The 21948-nt window shown below is 40.6% G+C and overlaps 2 protein-coding genes across 3 annotated transcripts; both read left to right on the top strand.

The window, feature by feature from the left end:
* Nucleotides 1-2959: 2959 nt before the first annotated feature.
* Nucleotides 2960-15532, top strand: BTBD1 (BTB domain containing 1). The gene is made up of 8 exons (XM_027715796.2): nt 2960-3484; nt 8098-8254; nt 8497-8602; nt 9893-10090; nt 10355-10547; nt 11090-11177; nt 13618-13764; nt 14642-15532. Exons 1-8 carry the CDS (start codon nt 3078-3080, stop codon nt 14798-14800), a joined length of 1455 nt encoding a protein of 484 aa, XP_027571597.2. The 5' UTR covers nt 2960-3077; the 3' UTR covers nt 14801-15532.
* A 323-nt stretch (nt 15533-15855) lies between these two features.
* CUNH15orf40 (chromosome unknown C15orf40 homolog) lies at nt 15856-19027 on the top strand. 2 transcript variants are annotated; one of them, XM_039390038.1, is made up of 4 exons: nt 15856-16163; nt 16238-16364; nt 17229-17356; nt 18180-19027. In XM_039390038.1, the coding sequence occupies exons 1-4, from the start codon at nt 16092-16094 to the stop codon at nt 18270-18272; spliced, it is 420 nt and encodes a 139-aa protein (XP_039245972.1). In that variant the 5' UTR covers nt 15856-16091; the 3' UTR covers nt 18273-19027. The 2 variants fall into 2 exon arrangements, with proteins under 2 accessions (XP_039245972.1, XP_039245973.1); XM_039390039.1 differs by having other exon boundaries at nt 15856-16133.
* Nucleotides 19028-21948: the final 2921 nt, after the last annotated feature.

Here is a 21948-nt window from a genome sequence, read left to right on the forward strand (position 1 = left end):
TCAGTGATGGGAACAGTAATATGCATGTCTGTCATTCACAGCAATGGCATGGATCAGATGTAGGAGATTTTAAGAATCTAATTCAGCATAGAAAGGAAAAGATGTCATCAAATGGCCCCAACCAGGAAGCTTAATCAGAAACAAATCTGTGACTTACTCTGAATTATTCTCTTCCCTCCTGAAGCAGAGAAAGGATGCTAACCACTTATGAGAACAATTGCTAATCACTGTAAAAATATGTGCCAACTCAAAACCTCTGATCATAACAACAAACAGCTCCCTAGAACATACACAAAGCTGAGTTCATGCAGGGAAAAGAAGGAAAGGGAGGAGAATTCAAATCATTTCAGGAACAAATGATTGAAAACAATACCCTTAGTAACCTAAACCCTTCTGATGGCTCTGACAGAACTGGCTCCGTTTCAGGGGCAGGGAAGGCCAGGGTCACTGGGCAGGCACTCCTGTGTCTCTGGGACATCCCTGGCATCATAGGTATCTCAGAAATCCCTGCAGTTTGACTACAGCATTCTCTAGTTCTTCTTCAGTACATGTAAACCCACCCTCTCTCTCCCTGCTGACAGGTAAAGGAACCTCAAAACTTGGAGAGTACTTTCTTCATGGATTTCCACAGAAAAAAAGGCACCAGGTCAGCACAGGCTTGCTCAGGCCATTATGCAGATCTTGAAAATTAGCTGCTCAAAACTGCAGACACACCCTGACCTTCTGTTTTGCTGGCTAGAGATCAGGACAACCTTCACAGCTATATAATATAATACTGTTGAACTTTTGTCTACAGCCCTTTATTTGTAACCATTCTGACACATGAGATAAAAAAAAAGTTCTTCTTGAACTGCTTATGTTATATAAATATTTTTCTCTATACTAACTTGTGCTATATTTCCTGGACAAAACCTGAACACACAGGGGATGGCAATTTAGTGACATTCATGTGTAGCCCTTTTGGGAAAAGCATTGTATATTATTTCTGATCTGGACTGGCAAATACAATGACATCACATTTAAAAATGGCTATGATCCACCCACTGAGAATGCCAAAGAAAAGCTGGCTGATTTTTTTTTTTTAAAGGAAGCTAGCACAAAGATTACAAGGTGAAACAGATGTCTGAGGGTTGTTGTCTACACACAGAAAAACCCAGTTTCAAAAAGAAATATGTTCAAAAGGAAGTATGTTCTCTTTCAAAACTGTTTAAATTTGTGCATTTGGCACTTAGCTGAACAGCACTGATGGGCATCCAGGTCACATTTCTCCTTTGTCTCCTTTCCTTTGTCTCCTTTCTCGTTTTTTTTTTGTTTTGTTTTTTTGGGGGTTTTTTTAGACTCTTGGTTTCTTTCATTTTATTTCTCCTTCTTTCCCCTCATTTTCTCTCTCAGCTTTTTGTCTCAGCCCATCTCACAGGCCTTTCCATTTTTCCCAATTTTGCATAGCTTTGCCTTCTTATGATCCCTTATTATCGTTGCCTTCTTATCATCCCTGAAGCTGTCCTACATACTTTGTCTGCCCCAGGTGTCCTCCTTTTAGTTCTTTGGTGTACATTTCCCTTTTTCCTTAATCCTTTACAATTCTTGTTAACTTTCTCTAGTGTGTTACTGGCAATAGGTTGACTTTTTGCAAATGGGGTTCAATCTAGGCGGAGCAGTCATGGCTGTTGGCTCTCAGCTGACAGATTAACTTGTGAGCAAGCACAGAAAGGTAAAAGCAAAAAGACAGCAATCACAGAAATTCTCATTATTATCCAGATCACCCCATGACTGCAAAAAATGCCCCCATGGGGCAAAATTTGCGTCCATGGTGTCACATCACTGTTTCACATCTCTGTCCCTAAGCTATCAAGGCAATGTGGGGCTCTCCTGCTTTCCCTTCTTTGCCCACCTTGGGACAAGAAAAGCGCAAAGATGACACCTTCATTCTTCTCAGTCAGCAGCATGATTTTATTTTTAAATATAGCCTCTGTGCAAAGCTAGTTGCTGCTTTCTGGTTGGTACACTGTATCTTCTTGTGCCCTTTCCCACTATAGTTTACCCTGCTGGAATTGCTTCCACCTCGCTTAAGGTTCTCTAAAACTTGTTCTGCGAAACAGACCGCATTTGCTTGGTCTCAGTTTTGTCCTAATTATAAACCTGAATGCAGAGCGGTGACATGTTCTATTCCTCTTTTAGCCACACGCTTCCATAAATGCTGACAACTCAGGAGCTATGACAAACAGCCCTCAGCCCCGCGATGGAAATCGCCGCTGTCCTTACAGCACAGCCCCAGCAGATGGCAAAAGGGTCCGCCTCGGTGCTCGACTGACAGCGGTTTGACAGGACTGGGAAAACTCCAACACTTTTTATTCCTTTCCCCTTTCTTTCCTAAAAGCCACCACGATAGCACACTAAACCCAATCCCATTTCGCTCGTTAATTCAAGCGAATTAACCACACTACATCGCCTGTTCCAAGGACGTGACACGGGGCGACTGCTGCGTGAGGCACAAGCCCACACTGGCCCCCTGATGCCTCTTCTGCTTCGGTTTTTCTCTTCAGAAGTTTAAAACACTGAATGTCGAGACACACTGTACTTGTGTAAGGACTGTAACGCGTATGTGCCAACCGCTGTTTCAGCATTGCTTCAGAAGTAGTTACAACAGGCCAACTCTGTTACCGCAAGGAAAAGGGCGTTATAAAAAATGGATTTGCATTTGACGTGTAATCGCCGCAACATTTACCCGCTCCCCCAGGTAACGCTATCAACCCCCGCGGCCGCCGCAGCGCCCTGCGCTCTGTCCCCTCCCCGCCGCTCTGGACGCGCATTCGCGGGGCACCGGCCGCCCTGACGGACCCGTCGGGTGACACGGCCCTGCCGGTGACACATCCCGGGTGACACATCCCGGGTGACACATCCCGGGTGACACATCCCGGCTGACACACCCCCCCGGGACACCGCCTGCTCCCTCCGGGCCGGGCCCAGCGGGGCCTGCGCGGCCCGCGGCGCGTGCGCGGGGCGGGGCGGGGCGGTGCCGCGGGGGCGGAGCGCGGACGGAGCGCCCGGCCCGGCCCGGCGCGGCCCCGAGGGCGGCGATGGCGGCCGCGGGTGGCGGCCCCGGGGCGCCCGCGGAGACGCCCCCCGCCACCACCGCCGCTGTTGTCGCCGCCGCCGCCGCCGAGGCCGGCGCGGTGCTGCAGCGGGAGCCGCTCTACAACTGGCAGGCCACCAAGGGCTCGCTGCGGGAGCGCTTCGCCTTCCTCTTCTCCAACGAGCTGCTCAGCGACGTGCACTTCGTGGTGGGCAAGGGCAGCGCCCGCGGCGGCGGCGGCGGCGGGGCGGCGCCCCCCGGGCCCGGCCAGCAGCGCATCCCCGCCCACCGGTTCGTGCTGGCGGCCGGGAGCGCCGTGTTCGACGCGATGTTCAACGGCGGCATGGCCACCACCTCGGCCGAGATCGAGCTGCCCGACGTGGAGCCCGCCGCCTTCCTGGCGCTGCTCAGGTCAGCGGGGGTGGGCGGGCACCGAGGGCGCTCCGGGCCGGCTCTGCCCGGCGGCCCCGCTCGGCCGCTGGTGTCATTTCCTCGCTCCGCGGCCTCTCCCGGATCCTGTTCCCATCCTTTTCCCGGTGCCCGTCCGTGGAGGGAGATGCTGGGAAGGCGCGGAACCACCTTGTGGGCTGGCACGCAAGGTCACACCGCCCCACCAAAACCAACGTGTTTTGGTTCCTTCTTGCTCTTTCTCCTTTTCCCAAGAGAAGTGCCCTAATTCTATGGCAGCTGGCTGTCCATTTAGGGAAACGTTTGGTGGGTGTCTGGCTGGGCTTTTGGGTTCCGCGTTTTGGTTTTTAAAGTAAAATGGTGGGAATTAGTGGGTCCCCTTGATGTTGCAACTATCCATCCATCTTCTAATAATAGCTAATAAGGGACAGAGGCTGCGGTAACAAGCTTTTAATTTCATTTGATACTTATTTGAAATCTTTCTCATCTTATTGTTCACTTTTCTTTGTCTGTGATGGTAATACATTGTTATATCTTTTTACCATAGTAACACCCATTGTAATCATACTTATTTGAGTTACTCCTCGGTGGAGAGAGAACATGCAGCAGAAGGCAGTAACTAGCTGATTTTTAGCCACAAACCACCCAAGTGTGAGACCGTGAGTGCAGTGATGGCAAAAAATATGTAAAATGGGTTAGTGATTTCTAATTTGGGCAGAGTAGGATCTGCTACTGATGAGTTTATCTACCCTTTCTTTTCACTCAGTGTAGTGGTAAATAAAATTTATGGTGTTCATAGAATTACTGATAGTTTCTTTGTACCTTAGGCTGTGGCATGGTAGTATGACTGAACTGCTTAACCTGAAGGTTTTTATCAAAGAAACCACTCTTTTAGGCAAAACCTCTATAAAATGTATTAAACAATTCTCTGTAATAAGCATCTGGGAAACAAGTAATGTTATTGCCTGGAAATAAATATGTAGTGTCTCAAAACTTTCTGTAATGGGAAAAACTCCAAAGTCTTGGCAACTTTCCTTTTGTTTTGAGGCCTAGCAGATAAGAAAAGTGAGAAGAGTCACCTGGTCCTTTTGGTCATTGTGGGCATAGGATTTGAAGCAACTGATTTAAATAAAACCCAACAAACCCCCTTGCAGCAGCAGTGTCTCTCTTGCCATTAGCAAATGAACTGTATTTTGTGGATTTTTAGCAGGGTGACGAGGTGGAGAGTTTGTGTAGAGGAGTGAGAGGTAGTGGGAAGTGTCTTTCAAGCGAGTTGGTTTCAAAGGTTAAAAGTAAATGACACAAAGTGTCATGAAAAGCACACATAGCCTTTATATATATGTAGAAAAAAATACTGGACAGTGAAAAGCGAATATAATGAGAGTAGTTTATCTGGATATAAATAGAAACACAGAAACAGGAGATTTCTAAGTAAAGATAAGAAGGATGGCATTTAAAAACTGTAGAAGTGAATGAAGAGATGTTGTTAGAAGCAAACAAAAGCCATCTTGTGTTGGTAGAGCTGCTAGTATGTGATGGCCAGGGGATTTACGTCAGTAAACTGATTATGCTTGTATCTTGTCTAAATATCACCAGACTGATAAACTGTTGAAACATCTCAGGTTTGGTGTCTGTGACAGCTCTTTAGGAAGTTCTTCCAAGTTATGTATAGTTTTTGAGCTTATATCAACATAAACACCCATTGCAATACCTTGTTAAAAACATACCTAAGGAGAACTTCAATACACACGGGGACTGGACTTTTTCCATGCTCCTAAACACTGTTTCTGAAGTGTACCAACTATAAGACAACCTGAATTTTTTTTCCCTGTTGTTGACTGAAAGAGGCAAGATTGATACCTTGTACTGTTGGCCTGTCGTATCTATCATTAGTAAATTTGTCAGATAATGATGGTTACCTTTTATAGGACATTTCTTTAATGTTTGCAAAGACCAATTTGAGGCTAGAAATTAAGTCAGGATCTTTGAATACACATAGCAAATGAACAGCAGGTAAAGGAAGCATTTAAATAAGTCAAAACTTCTTAGGGATAATTTACTAATTATTTAATGTTCCACAGCTCATTTCTATTTGATTTACTCATAATTTGTTAGGTCTTGTCTGTAGCTGATGTGTTTCATAAAGATCTACTGACAAATGCTACTTGTAAATTAAAGGAAAATATTTTTTTGATGGAAAAACTTCAGTAGTTTGACAGCTGAATCCTTAGGAGCTGAAATAGTATCAAAGTCATGAAGTTTGAATCTGTTTCCCAGTGAAACAGCTTTTTTTTTTAATGTTTCTAACTACAAATTGAATAGTGATGATCAAGAAAATTAGAGTTGTCTCAGTAGGATTCTGCTTTAGGATTTCATTTTGTTGTTTTTAATAAGATTATTTTTAAATTTCATTCACATTTTACAGTAAGTTAACTTGTCCTTTGATCACAGTATAAAGGAAGTGATGACATGGCACAAATTAGCACTCTGTCTTCTAAACGTCTTTGTAGAGGACTTTGGCAATCAGTAAATAGAGGGATAATCATGACTAACTGGAAAAAAAGATTCCTGTGTGCTTTTATAATGGTGAAAACATTTCAGCTGTTGGGAGGATGTTTAGACTAGGGGAGAAGGAAGTGCTAACCTGAGAGTAAAGAAAAGTACCATAAAATGTATGAGAGGCTGTGAAGGGAATGATTGGGTTGTCACTTGGAGAAATTGTTTGTTCTGGTTACTTGTCACTAAAAACATTCTTTCGCTCTGCACATACAAACCCCCACCTCCCCATCCCTCCATGCTGGATGACAATAAGATTAGTATCTAAAGAGCAGGTTGTTTCTGTGAGTCTCTGGAAGGGAAGGAGAGGAGAGAAGGGAAGGGGGAAGGATAAGTGAACTTGGGTCCCACTGAGTCAAGTGGAGGAGGAACACTGATCTAAACACAAAGGTGTGCTAGTCCAGGCGTGCCACAAATGGGAGAGTTAGCACAGAGACAGAGCTCTTGGCACACATGAGCAGGGGGATTTTGAGAGGGAAGACACACCTAGAACTGCACCCTGATTCTTTGCAAGCTATAGCAGAAAGTGAAACACAAGCCAGAAAAGCTCCTCTGATGTGTCACTTCGTTGGCTTCAGATTGGACCCACTTAAGAAATAAAATCAAAATCATGTTCCCAAACTAAATTGGGATATTTTTTTAATTAGATAAAAGTTACACTGTAGGTTGCATGGCAATATTGGTTTGTTGTTTAAAAAAAAAGTTAGCATTTAATTAAATTCATTTTTCCTAAAAACTGTTTGATGTAAATCCAGTTTAAAAAGTTATTCTAGAGCATCATTCACATCTCCAAAGTGATGTGCAAGCTGGCTGTTTAAGTAGATTGGAGTATTGTAATGCTAGATGTGTACCTGTATGTGGCAGAAAATTTAATGCTGAATACTGTATTTACTTGTGTGTTAGCAACTACCAAGAATTAGTTTTCTTGGAATATAAGAAATATAAACGGTGAAGAACTTCAGTTTAAACTTTAATTCCAGGTTTCAATTATCTAGATCTCTCCATGTTGCAAGCAAGTTTAATGAGTCTTACTTTCACAAGTTTCTGTTGAATACAAACTGCTTATTGTTACATTTAAAAGCCCTTCTAAACACACCTTCTGTCTCTGCCTTTCATTTCTGGGAGGTTCTGAACAACAAATACTAAGAAATACTAAAGAAAGGCTTTGTCTTTGTTCTGGAATTCCTGCATTTGCTAATGTGCTCTGCTTTATTATGTTTAATCATCTATGTGTTGGGGACAAATGTATTTTTGTAAATCACAGACTATTCTTGATTGTTATCTGAAAAGCTGATGAAATACTGCTAAAATTATCTTTAAATGTCACCTGTAGGAAGAATTATTTTTAAAAAGTCATATTTTCCATACAGAACCTAAAAATAAATCTTATCTTGTCTAGTCTCAAGTAACAACTGCTCAGGAAACAGCATTTTTTTCCTGATATTGGTGGAGACTTCTATCTTTTGGTTGACAGCTTATGCTAAAATCATAACCAATCCTCTAGCCTCAAGCAGTGGAGACAAGCCAGAGAGTTTTGCTGTGGCAGGAATAGAAGAGTCAAGGTCATCTGCTCTGCTCTCCTCTGAACGTGACAGAGCAGTAACTTCAATATAGGATGTTCTCACAGTATAAGCCCTTGACACTGTTCCCCTCACGGAGGGAAGCCAGTGTGCACTGTCAGTAAATTAGGTTCAGTAATACAGCCATAGAGGGTTGTGCATTGATATTTAGAAATACAGCTCCTCCTGATGAATCGAGAGAGCTGCATTCGTGTGTTAAGTAATTCTGCAGCTCAGCTGTTGTTTACAGTTGGATAGCTATGTATAACTAGTACAGCCGGATCAGCCTTAGGGAGTAATACATATTTAAAACAAATGTATGCCATGAGGTTAACGTAATATTCTTCCTTCAACCCTTTAACTTACCTTTTTCATTTGTAAAAACTGTTGCATGTTCACAGTGCAAATCTTTGGCCTGTTTTGTAAATGCAAAGAGACTTGTCTTTGTCAGCCCCTCTCAAGATACGTTTTTATGATCTGTATTTGTGTATTGATTTGTAGGTTTCTTTATTCGGATGAAGTTCAAATTGGTCCAGAAACAGTCATGACTACTTTATACACTGCTAAAAAGTATGCGGTCCCAGCGCTGGAAGCACACTGTGTGGATTTTCTAACAAAGCATCTCCGAGCAGACAATGCCTTTATGCTGCTTACTCAAGTAGGTACATTTAAGCTTAGTTTTGATTTGCTAGGAAAATCAGTTTGTGAAGGGAAATGACTAATTCTCCTTAAGTATGTACTCCCTAGAAAATTTAAGTCCTCTTTAAGGTATAAACACAAAGAGTACTTAGACAAATTCAGCTGTTTTAATTTAGGTCTGTACTAGAGTAAAAATACCTGATTTTTAAGATGAGTGCTTTGTCAACTTTATGCTTAAAATGTATTTCTTTACCTTTTTAGGCTCGTTTGTTTGATGAACCTCAGCTTGCTAGTCTGTGTCTTGACACAATAGACAAAAGCACTATGGATGCCATAAGTGCAGAAGGCTTTACTGACATCGATATAGGTGAGTGTGAAATTACAGCACCCCAGTTCCCTCCCCCATCTGAGTGTGCAGAGTCCCAGGCACTTCTTGGCTATCCACCCCTGCAGTGCTTTCCTTTGAGCTTCACTCCTGAGCAGGGTTCCACTGCACTGGATATCCATTTGATTAGTGTTGGTGTCTCAAGGCTCCCACAGTGGTAACACCACGCTTTTCATTACAGACAAAGCTTTCACTTGCTGAGTGTTGTGCCTCATCCCTGAGGGATCCACACCTGCATTTATTTCTCTATTCCGAGTTGTACAGATTAGGTACAATCAATGAAATCTGCTTTAAAAAATAAGTACATAAACTGCTGATTTCTATGTTTAATATCCTATGAAAAGCTAGCAGTTGTTAAATTTGCTTACTTGATTTCATTGCTACTATATGTGTCTTAAGATTTTACTCCAACGCAGCTACATTGTGGGAAAAATTCAGACTGAAGGAAAGTGTTCCAGCTGTTTAAAGAAATTTTAAAATTATTGTTAACTCATGTTCAGTAAAATTTGTGCCTGAACTGTGAGTGTTCATCTCTACTCTTGATAATTCTCAATCTGTTTTGACTTTCTAATGATATTTTGTATGACTGCAAACATGCCCTGCTTAAATTAAGGCAGACAAACATTCCCAAAGACAGATATGAAAACACTTTTTTTTTTGGACTTGTGTTCCACGATAACTTGTGCATACATGTTATTCATAAAAGACCAGAATGAGTAATACACACAGGAGAAGTTGCTTCTGTAAAACACGTGAGAGTACCTTGCCTCAGATCCTGTGTGCACTGCTTCTGGTGTCCAGGGTTGATCCAGATGGGCAGATGGCTATGCAGATGAGAATATGACAGTGTCATCGTGAATAACTTGATTTTTGAGTAGTATGCATTCACTACTTGGTCACTTCCAGTTTTGATCTTGCCCTAGCAATGGAAATTCTTCAGAATATTGGTTATCACTACATAGGTTATATAGAGGTATAGGTTACACTCTCTAGGAATCAAGAAGATAGATCATATGCTGCCTTCATAGCAGGAAAATTAATTTTTAGTTTGAAGTCTATGCATCATTGAGAGATTTCTTTTTCCATAAGATAAATGATGTATAATATATATACATATAATGTATGATAATAAGACAAAGATAGTTATCTTTGTCTTATTGTGAATGTTCTTAATGTGTGCTTAGTATTTTAAGGTTGCATGTGTAGCACTTTATAGCTACACATTGATTTGAATGAAAACTGATCTAAATCTGCTAACATTTTATTCTTTAGACACGTTATGTGCAGTTCTAGAAAGGGATACCCTCAGTATTCGAGAAAGTCGGCTCTTTGGAGCTGTTGTTCGCTGGGCAGAAGCGGAGTGTCAAAGACAACAATTGCCTCCAACATTCGGGAACAAACAAAAAGTCCTTGGAAGAGCTCTTTCCTTGATCCGTTTTCCATTAATGACTATTGAAGAGTTTGCAGCAGGTGAGTTTTGGAGTTCTTTATCTTACTGTTAGACCATATCTCTGTGCTGTTTACCTGTGTTTAGATGCTTAACACTTGATTCTGTTATTAATATTATACTAATAAGGGTTTTGATGCACAAATGAAAGCAAAACATTCTGCAGATTACACTCTGGCCATTGGAAAATACTGTTGTTGTCTTCAGTTTGTGAATATGTGTGGTTTAAATACCACAGTTGGAGTAATCCTTCAAATAATTTTAGGATTTTTTTCTTTTTTCCACAGGCCCTGCTCAATCTGGAATCTTGTCAGATCGGGAAGTAGTAAATCTCTTTCTTCATTTTACTGTAAATCCTAAACCTAAAGTAGATTATATTGACCGACCAAGATGTTGCCTTAGAGGAAAAGAATGCAGCATTAACAGGTTCCAGCAAGTGGAGAGTCGCTGGGGCTACAGTGGAACAAGTGATCGGATTAGGTATGACTTTTGAGATTATTTGAAGGAGAGACAGAGAAGTGTGGGTAGAAAGGGAACAAATCACTCAACTTTGACTTTTTGGCATAAGATGCAGTGGCAAACATGCAGGTTCTGTTGCACGTTTGATCTTTTTCTCTTTTTTAAATAACAGGCTGTTGCATACATGAAATACAAAGGGCAAAGAATGAGGTTTGGGAGGATTGGGTGCTTTCTAGAGTGATTGGGCGTTGTCTGTATATTCCTTTCTGAAATACCAAGTCTCGATCTGTTTTTATTTTAGAGATATTGAAATGAATCTTATTATGTTTTGTTTAGTGATGCTGAATATCTCAGAGGATTAGCAAAGCTTTAACCTATAAAGCTGACAAAGCATTTTTCTTAGCATCGAAATCTATATAAAAAGTGTTATCAAAAAAAATGCAACGCCACTGTCAGTTTACTTCACTGCTCTTCAGTGAGAGTTTTTTTCCTGCTTGACTGGGAGTAAGGTAACACATCCACCAGAGCTGTTTAAATTCCTTTCTTGGCTTGTGTCTTACAAGGTTCACAGTTAACAGAAGAATTTCCATAGTGGGATTTGGATTATATGGATCTATTCATGGACCCACAGACTATCAAGTTAATATACAGGTACAGTATATAATGTTCAAATAGGCTTGTGCAGGAACTACACTTCCTAAAGGTTTGGTCTATATTTGGATGGGAGCAATTGATAGGCTTAGGAATCTAAGCTGTGTTTTGTCCTCAACAGTGGGCATAAGTGGATGATTAGGCAACAATAAGAACAGTATGAAACTCTTCTTCCCTTTCTGCTGTATTCTCCTGTCCTTTAATCATTTTCAGTACAGGTGTTTTCCAACACCCAGCTTTTTCCCCATTTTCTCAAGCCTTTCCTAATAGGAGATGTATGTACTGATACTGTATTTGGGCATGTGATGTCCTTCAGTAGTCTGCATGCTTCTTATAATGATTTGATTTTCCTAATTACTACTTTTTAGTTTCTTTTGAACAGGCTTCCTCATTTTTGTCTTTTTGAAATTTAGCACAGCTGTGGAGGATTTGCTTTTGTTGTTCACATGGGAGTGTTGACTAAGAATATTATGGACACTGTTACATAGTGTTTCCATTATGAAATTTTGAATCTGATCCTGCTCATCGCTCAGTACCAAATCAAGGGTTGTGTTTCTTCCTACTGAGCAATTGGTTAGCAAGCTCAGGGAAAGGCCAGTGATAGCATCTAAAAATGTCACCCCTGCTTTGTCCTGGGGTGAACCTTGCCTGCTCTGAGTGGGTAATTGAAGGCACCACTAAAATTGTATTTCCTGATACAGCACTGTATTTTCCTTTTTAAATGTGGAATTTCAGTCCTTTTGAATTCTTTTTCTTGGTGAGGTTAGTTTTGGTTCTAAGCTTTCTAACGAGGTATTAGCATTCCATGGCTGGCACCATTTTACCCTGTGGTGTATATTTCATAAGCTGGTACTGTCACATCACATTGATTTATTAGGTGCATGGGAAATTAGGTACATGAAAGAAATAGTCTGTGACTTCATTTAGAGGCAGAAATTCTGTTGTCCCTACCTGATTTTGTAGATTTCTAGCATATTCTGGAACTGCTGTTTCAGGTAATTTCTGAGCATTCTATTTAAATGACAGTTTATCTTCTGTTTCCTATTTGATGATTATTATTATCTGACTATTTTGTACTTAAGGATATGGATTTTGTGTCTGTCTCTTAAGAAAAAAAAAAAATGTTGTGCCTTTCCTGTTATGTTTCAGAGTGTTTCTGGAATGAGGTTTTGAAGGAATTTGGCTTTTCCACATTCCTAAATTTAAAAGCTCACTTGCAAATTTCTTGAAGTACCATCAATTTGGTTTTCTTAAACTCTACATCCATGTAAATGAGTAGTACAGTGCCACTGGGTTGGATCTTTAGAACAAAAGAGTTGGTCCTGAGAATCTATCAGCTATACTGTGTATATTTGGGGATTTTTACTTCATGTTATCTCTTCATTTTTAATCTCTCTGCTGAATTCCTGTTAGCAGATGCAAGCATTTAGTGTGTTCCCTCAGGATGTTTGCTGGATTTATTTAATCTGAAAAGAATTTAGGTTTTTTTCAAGGCAAACCAATGTATATTTAGTGGGAATGATCAGAAGATTCACTTGAAAAAGATCCTCCGATCCAAACTGAAAGGCTAGATATACCCTTATGGTTCAGATTAAGACCATCCATCTTGGGTTCTCTTTATCCTGCAATTAACTTCCTTGTCCCAATCTTTTCAGACATGTATTTAAGTTCTGTGCCTCTACCTTTCTTCTTGAATCTGCATCAGTACTAGCAAAGCTTTAGAGAGTTAAACGTTTAAAACTTCTCTTAAATAAGTGATAATGTATATTGCAAATAAATCTTTTATATGAAAAGGGCTTAGGACTTCACCATTATAATTGTTAATATTTCTATTGATTGTGGCTGGGAAAAAAAATAGAGCATATTTTGCCTAGAATAAAGCTTCATCTCACGTAATACTAAAAATTATATGGCAATTTAAAAATAAAATACTAAAACTGATAGGATTCTTCTTAGTGCAGTAATCATGAGAAGTGTTCTACTCTAAAGCTCTGATATCCAACTCCTGCAAGAGGTGTTGGGCAGCATGGATCAGTCTGGCAATCCAAAATAAGAAGTGAAGTATCTGCAATTACTACGTTGTAGTTGGTCATTCCTATTCGCCACTAAACTTGAAGGCACAATAAATATTGTGTAGTCTGAGTGTAGTTTTTATTCTGAACCTAGATTAGAAATAAATTGTATAAAGCATAGCAGGACAAGTTCTTTTTTTCTTTTATGAATGTATCATTGACTGCTTACATTATCTGTAAAAACTTTTCTATATCAGCCACAGCCAGAGAACGCGCTTCCCTCACACGGGCTGTGTAGGTGTGTAAAGATCAGCAATTACACTGGGTGGAGTAGGCAAGTGTTTGCTTGTCATCTTCTCATATGCATACAATGAGAATCTTTCTCATGCTTGTAACCCTAAGAATACTGTTTTCATGTTTTTGCACAGATAATTGATTATGAGAAGAATCAGACACTAGGACAGAACGATACTGGGTTTAGCTGTGATGGAACAGCCAGTACCTTCAGAGTTATGTTCAAAGAGCCCATCGAGATTCTGCCCACGGTTTGCTACACAGCTTGTGCAACGTTAAAAGTAAGAATGTCTAACAGTAGAGAAGAAAGTGTTACTTTGATGCAAGAGTTGTTCTTTTATCAGTCTTCTGATGGGAAAGTGTCTTCTAGATCTTGATTTTTGGTTTAGGGCTAAAGAAGGACGTAGTTAAACTCCACAGTAACTTGTAAGACTGCTATATCTCTTCTGTGCCACAGCATGGACTTAGTAAGTGGATCCTTTGTGCCTTCTCACTTTGTGGCGTGATGTAGGTGTTAGAATGAGTCCTAATGAAAGTTACTGGTTCTGTGTGGGGAAAAAGCACTATCTAAAATATTTAATCTGGCAGCTGTCTATCAAAATTGAAGTTTGATTCACTGATTGAAGTTTGATTCTTGACTGCTCTAGCTGGAGTCAAGGAAACAAAGATTTTTTTTTCATCACTTTTTAGATACTAGTGCTGAAACAATAGACAAGAATTACTTGTTCTGGGAAAGTCTCTCCTTGATATTGTGGACAAATGTATTTCTCAAGATTTTTTTAATATTCTTCTAAATATAATTCTCTGTTACAGAAATCAAAATTGAATGGGTTGGGAAAAATACTGCACATTAAAAGAAGCTGAGGCAGGGAACTAAGTGAGAATATAGACAACCTGTGTGATAAGGAGAAACACTAGAAAGTATTCATTACTAGTTGGATAGAATCAACTGGTTTAAGTCTGCTGTCAGAGAAATGTTTTTTTGCTAGTTAGACATACAAGCGCTTGCTTCTGTTGTCTGTGATTTTGTATATAATTTATATGATGTGGGTACAGAAATTTTATACTACTAAAATAACTCAGCAGTGTTTGAATCTTAGCAATTTATGGGTCTTGCCTACTTCCACTCAGTTGCTAATCTCTTGTGATATTTTTCAGGGTCCTGATTCCCACTATGGAACAAAAGGTTTGAAGAAAGTGATCCATGAATCTCCTACTGCTAGCAAAACATGCTTTGTCTTTTATAGTTCACCAGGTAACAACAACGGTACATCAATAGAAGATGGACAGATACCAGAAATAATATTTTATACTTAGTTTCACATGATGATCTGGAATGTGTCAGTGTCTCAGTGGACTTCAGCTCACTATTGGCAGTTAAAAAATTCTCTGAAATTACATCACTGTGTGAAAACAAATCTATCTTGTTTGAGGGGTACCAGAAAAACTATTTTTTTTTCTGCATCATTATTGGCAGAACGTAATTTAGCTTTTCCTCTTAACAAAATGTCAAGTGGAGAAAGTACTCTGTATATTGAAATGTTTGTTTTATTTGTTTTAAACAGTATCATGTGATTAATTGCTTTGTCTTTTCACCCCTTCGTTTCTCTTGTAGTAAAATTCATTTTTTGAACTGGAAAATCCTTACTTGTTATGAACAACTTGCGTACGTTTTCCCCAATCTGTCCTAAAAAGACCATAAAGCTGCTGTTGTAGTCCCATCTTGCACTTCTTTCCAAAATGACCTTGGAATGACCCTATGGACATGGATTGCTACTATATTTTTTTGAAGTACATCAGCAAAGCTGGATTTATATTGCCATCACCTTGACTTTTTTGGATGAGCCATTGAGAATTAATGGACATTAGCACTGCAGAGAGCATCTGCAGCTGCACTGAAGAAACACTAAGTCAACTTCAGCAACAAACAGATCTTTCCAGAATCTCTCTTAATTCAGAAGGGCTGTTTTGGAATATAGAACTGGTTATGGAAATAGCCACTGCATATACATATGTGCCTATAAAAAATGTATAATGTGAAAATGAGAATACAAGACTTGTAACGATGTTATTTTATCATCGGATATTCTAGCACTAAAAAAAATTAGTATAAACCTAAGGATTACTTGTGTGCAACTAGTTTTACAGATTGCACACAATACTTTGCTGCCATTGCTGTATGTATATAGTACTCAGTGTCTTGCAGTATGTACTTTGTAGCAATAGAATGTCTTCGTGTACCCTTCCCCAGATTATACTAAAGTAGTAATTTGAGAATGCAGGAGAATAATAAGAAAACTTCCTTCTTTTTTTTCCTCTGTGTAAAGGGGGAAGGTCACGCAGGTTTTGTGTCTCAAAAAGGCCGCGTGTAGAACAACGTCAAAGGGCTGTTCCCTGGAAGCTCTGCGGTACCGCGGGGAGGGGGGCCGGCAGCCGGGGCTGGGCTGAGCCGGGCACGGGTCCCTGTGGGTGACACGGGTCCCCGTGGATCACACGGGTCCCTGTGGATCACAGGGATCCCGGTTACCCGGATCCGGACACCCGGAGCGGCCGTGCCGGAGCGCGCAGGCTCCGCGGGGCGGGCCCAGCCGGAGCTGCCGGAAGGGCTATGCCGGCCCTCGCCGGGTTCCGCCGGGTGTTGGCGGCGCCGGTGCGGAGCGGCGGGGCCATGCCCGGGAAGGTGCGGGCGGGAAGGGGCAGGGGAAGGAGAAAGGGAAGGGGCGGGTGGTGACCGCGCTTGTTCCTCTGTTTCAGGGCAAAGGAGCCGCCAAGGGCTCCGCGGGCGCGGACGGCGCGGCGGGACCGGTGGTGGCGGCGGGCGGCGGCTCCGTGAGGGTGGCGGTGCGCGCCAAGCCCGGCGCCCGCTGCAGCGCCGTCACAGGTGGGTCTGGGACCCCCGCCGGGGGTCTGGGGTTTGCCGCCGTCCCATGAGATGGTCTTGGGGGGAACACGCAAAAGCCCACCAGGGAACTGAAGCGGGAAGTTCCGCGCTCCAGGGGTCGCTCGTTCGCGGACTCCGTGGGCAGCGCTGGGTGGCGCGGTGAGCACGGGGTGAATTCTGGTTGGTTTGTTTGTTTTGTTTTGTTTTGTTTTAATTAAGGGAGTAACGGCAAACGCAGTTGATCGGACCTTCAGTTTGGCATCTGTGGTTTAGTGTCGCGAGAGTCTGTGCGGGTTTATTAGAACCGTGAAAGCTCTAATAAAGGTCTGATAAAGCGCGTTCTCCCTCTACTGCCCGGGATTGCCCGTGCGCACATTGGAACCGCTTTCATACACTGTGTGTGTGACTGGCGGGGGCCGTATCGGTGTCCAGGCTCGGGTGGCAACGCAGGGAAGTTACTGATAGCACGGCTCTCTGAGCAGGCTGATTTAACACGCGGATTTTGGTGGGGTAACCTGCTTTTTGTTGTGTTACGTGATGCTCAGCAGGAACAACACCTCCGTCAGGACGGGCGACTGAGAGGAGCTCAGAACGGTGCCCCCACTGAGAGAAAACTTAATACTTATGGCTGCACTGCGGTACGGTCTGAAGGATTGACTGCTTTTAGTGTCAGAAGTTTATCTTTGATTGTTCTGGCCAACAGTTTAAGGGAATTTGTGCAGTGTGAAGATGTCATTCCCTGCTAATCTATACGTTTGTTTGGTTTTGAATTAAAATGCTTTGGAAGGCATAAACACTCATTTTTAGGAAACAAAAGATGTTTTGAATATCTCACACGTAAAATGCTTGAAATATTTGTTGTAGATGTGACAGCTGAGGCAGTAGGTGTAGCTATTGCTGCACCCCCGTCGGAAGGGGAGGCAAATGCAGAGCTGTGTCGCTACCTCTCTAAGGTGCTAGAAGTGAAGAAGAGTGACGTTGTTTTAGAGAAGGTACTTCCTTTTCTTCGTTTCAGTTTTTCCTACTGCAGTTGAAATTCAGGATTTTGAAACTTACACATTTAGGTACAGTCTGAAAGACACTTTATAAAGTGTCTCCAAGTTCAGTCTGAAAGACACTTTATAAAGGTTTTTAGTTGACTTAATGGCATGATTCATTGAGAACAAACCTAGCATAGGAAGAATTGTTTCTGTGTTCTTCAAAGATTCTCTTGTTTTCATGTTAAATGCAGTTCACAAAATTTCTGCTTCAGAGAGAATTTGGATTTTATTAACAACTTTTCACTCTTTTTTAAAAAATAGCTTCTGTGAAAGTTATTTGAGTTAAAATTTTCTGACATTTAACTGTCAGCAAGAGCATATATAAGCACTTGGGTTACAGCTGGGCCACAAAAGTTTGTCTCTTTAGAATTTACATGTCTTGACTTTGGCAAGTGGAAATTTTGTTTTATTTATTGCACTGAATAAATAATTTCTTTTATTAATTCATTGTACTTAAAGTCAGTCTTTCCAGCCATTTTCATTTATCGTTTATGAGCATAAGGGCACAATAAAAATAAAAAACACTATTTTTTATCTGGTAGTTTAATGTTGCAGTCATAGAAGTCTTTTAATGGATAGTGGTAAATGGCAGTGTGATCAATGAATTGAGCACTGTGTTGCCAGAAGGTAGAGATGCAAAGACTTGAGTCTTCTTTTTCTTGAATCATGGGTAAACTGCTTCAGTTGTTTATCAACATTTTATAAATATCACCCTTTTCCTACCTTCAGGGGTGGTTCTCTGAAAGATGTTTTTTTGTATGTTTGTCTAAACCAGGGTGGTAAATCACGTGACAAAGTGGTGAAGATTTCGGTATCAATGACACCAGATGAGATTTTAGAAAAACTGAAAAAAGAAGCTTCCAGTTGACCTAAAACAAGAGGAGGAAATGGGACAATGCATCTTGGTAAATGGACTGATACTCTTTCTTACATAATGTAGTGCTGTTGAAGAGTGTGGGTAATGACTACAGAAAAATACTTCTTCCTCCCTTCCTCCTTTGTACATATAGCTCCTGTATCGTTGAAGTTTTTTGTGTAGGTTTGATTAGAAAAACTTGTCTTTCCTGAGGCTCAGTATCCGCTTCTGTCACTACAAACTTTCTTCTGCTCTGGAGAGTTTCCTGTTGGTAAGATTTGTCCTCTTTCCTGGTCTCTAAACAAGTGGTTTAGAAAACTTGTTTCTTAGTGAAACAAACTTTGGTTAACTAAGTGAAAGGCTTGGAGTGACAGGCTTCCATGTGAAAAGTGGTACAAAAGGATGAGTCTGGATGGTAAAGACCTTAGAAGAATGTCCTGTTTGGTATCTCGTGGCGGGTACTGTGTGCAGCTCTGCACTGTGGGCACTTATGGGCATCTAAAATAAATATATTTGAAGCCAATGCACTGCTGTTGATCACACAGGCAAGCTAAAAGCAGAATCACCTGAACAACTGAAACAAACCTAGAAGTTTTCAGTATGAAAAACCAATGCAGAACCCAGTAATGGCACACCTGGTGTCACTTTGCAATAGTCTGTAATTAGTTCTCTTAAAAGTAGAGATACGATCATATATATATGTATATTTGCCAATTGTATGTCAAGTATAATGACTTTTTAATAAAAGGAGGGAAAATATTATTAAACTTTGTTTTGTGTTTGTATTTTTAACAAAAAAAATTGTTTCCTGGAAGTCATTTATGTTACTCTTAAATGTGGCTTTTTTAGAATTTTTCCTTGGTTTAAAAACAAGTAGTATTCCAACCCCTAGAGGACTGAGTGGAGTCATCTGTAGAGTGGAACAAGAAGCCTGGACTTCTCTCTTTATCATGCTTCAGAAGTCAGAGTAAGATTTAACTGGTATTTTCCAAAAATGTATGTGATATCACACGTGTCTCTGGTAGGAGTTTTCTTTTTCATCTGCATCATTGCTGATGTCTGAAATTGTCCTGTCTTTATCCTGTGGTGGCCATATTAAAAAAATGTATATAAATGTAATGCCTAAAGTAAAAAATACAAACAATTTTTAAGGTTTGCTTAAGGTTTCTCCTGGAAAACAATGCTGTCAATGCACAAGTTACAACTAAATTTCTTTACCAGCTGCACGCAGTGCAGACTTCATCGCTCGTAATGTAGCTTTTCACAGACAAAAATCTTTTGCTTTAGGAAATTCTTTCTGCTTCCTGTTATCCTAAATATGGCAACAGTTGTTTTTGGAGTTAGAGATCTGGTGTTTGTCAAGATGACAGCTCCTTCAAGGCGACTTATTTTAGAGATGTAATGAAAAATGTTACTTTCTTGTTTGGAGAACTGAGTCTAAATTCTGAATGTTGTTTGCTTAATGTTTTGCACCTGGGCTCCTTATTTTCTCAGGCATTTGGGCAGCCATACATTGCCTCAGTCGTCTTTCCTTACTCATCTTTTCCGTCTGCTGATTTCATTTTGCTGTTCCATCAGTTTTGGTTCACAGCTCTTTGCTGTTACACCTGCTCTTGTCCAGCAGAGGGGAACCGTGTCTTGCAGAAAAATTAAGGCAAAGCAAACCAAAACGAAGTGTTCCTGGTTTGTTGCTGTTGTTTTTTTCTAATTTTCTACACTTAAAAAACACCAATAAAAAGACTGAGGAATTCTGTGTTTATTATATTTGGAGTTGGATGCTACAACAGCCATTATACAGATTTCTTTGGGAGTTAATACCATGTGTTACATTGCATGTATTGTATACTCTATTGAAATAATGTATTATACTTGCCCGTGGCTTTAGACACAGACTGAGGGAGGAGCTGGGTGGGCAGGTGCAGTCTCCAAAGTACCTTAGTCTTCAGTTATGATTATCTACAGTAGCCAATTTAATCTTTCAGTTCCCTCTCTATATTGTCAACACGTTCTGCCTAGCCTTTGCTAACTTTTGCTTTGGAGGCTTCACCTTTCCTAAACACCTTCAGCTGGAATTCTGTGTCTGTGTTTCCTAATCAGTGAAAGCTTCAAAAGTAGTAGTGTGACAAATAAAGCCTTTATGTGCTGGGAATGGAGAATTTTTTTAAATAAGAGTAACCAAAAGTATTTTAGAAGGGTAGTATAAATAACACTGGGGTATTGCCATATATAATATCTGAGAGCCTCTTCTATCAATGTGTTTCATGCAGTCTTCCAGTTATATCCCTAGTATCTTATCTGTGGATATATGTATCCTGTTGAAATGCCTGGGAGGCAGGAACTGCTGGTCCATGGTATATCAACAGTGAGGTAGAGAAGAGTTAAGAAACTTGTGTGAACAGGTCAAAGCCAAATCTGTGATTTATGCCTCCTTCAAATCTTGCCTTGAAATCCTAACCTGTCAAATGTCTCTTCCTGAACACAGTGAAATGTCTTTCATTCTGTTGAGAAAATTGTGGTAGCACATATCCCTTACTCCAGCAGAGTATGTTTTTAAGAGAGCAGAGCTATGTGATATCGTAAGAAGCTTTGTCCAAGAATTTCAAAACACTTTTCAAACCCTGGCTCAAAATAAACTCTTATTCCTAGACCAATTTAAAAACATTGTGGTGGCAGTTGCTACCCTCCTTTTACTTCTTGGTCCCTGCTTTATCCATGTGCATTAAGCTGCATGATTACTCAACTACTTGAAATTCTACTATTGACTCAAGCACTGTCCTCTTTCCCTAATGCATGGTCTGACCAATTTCAGTAAAATCTATCTAATGGTGATTTAATATCTTGCTGCTTGCAGACCTAGGCAGTCAGTGGATTTTTTAAAATATAATTAAGTTGTTTAACATTAGCAAAATAGAAGTTATCTGAATAAATTCCATGCCAGTCTTATGGCAGAAGGTTCTTAGTCTTTCATCCACTCAGTTACATTTATTTTCTAAAATCCAGCTTTGAAAGTATGTGGCTTTACTGCAGTACTTTAATATGCTAATTAAGGATATTTAATTATACCCTCTGAAACTGGCCTCTTTGCTCTTTTACTTACAATCCACTCCATTTACCATCTGCAGCGCCATGTTCCTATCCCTCCTTTTAATCCCAAGTGTTTCTAAATCCCCATTTCTTCAGGTATCATCTGTCTAAATAATCCTGGATAATTGACAACTTTGTCAATAACTGGCAGCAGCAATTTAGCAGAAAGCACAGTTGTAATATCTTCCTTCTTTCAGCTTCCAGGAAGACAGATACACCTGATGTTCCTGCTCAGCACTTCACATCTCACTGTTTCCTGTCTCACTATGTTTATTTGCATGTGTAAAACTTAAATCAGCTGAGTTTAATTTTTTTTTTTTTTTGCTCCAACCTACTGTATTCTCCTCTTAATGTTTTTAGTCTTTATCTAGGGAGGATGATTCATTGCCATATTGACTATTATAAAAATAAGCTCCCCTGTCTCCTTTGGGCAACACAGTGCTTTACCCACATGTAAAACCTGTCCTGGTTATTATTCTCTAGGAAGGGGCTGCACTTGGGGCAAGGTGCTGTTAATATAACTGAGGCACAATAAACAGTCAAACAACTGCTGAAGAAATTAAATACTTGCCTGAAAGGAGGAGTGTGATACTTCTCTGAGGTA

The sequence above is a fragment of the Pipra filicauda genome, unplaced genomic scaffold (genome assembly GCF_003945595.2).
Source record: "Pipra filicauda isolate LSUMZ 115617 unplaced genomic scaffold, ASM394559v2 scaffold7_size6619720_pilon, whole genome shotgun sequence".
Lineage (NCBI taxonomy): Eukaryota > Metazoa > Chordata > Aves > Passeriformes > Pipridae > Pipra > Pipra filicauda.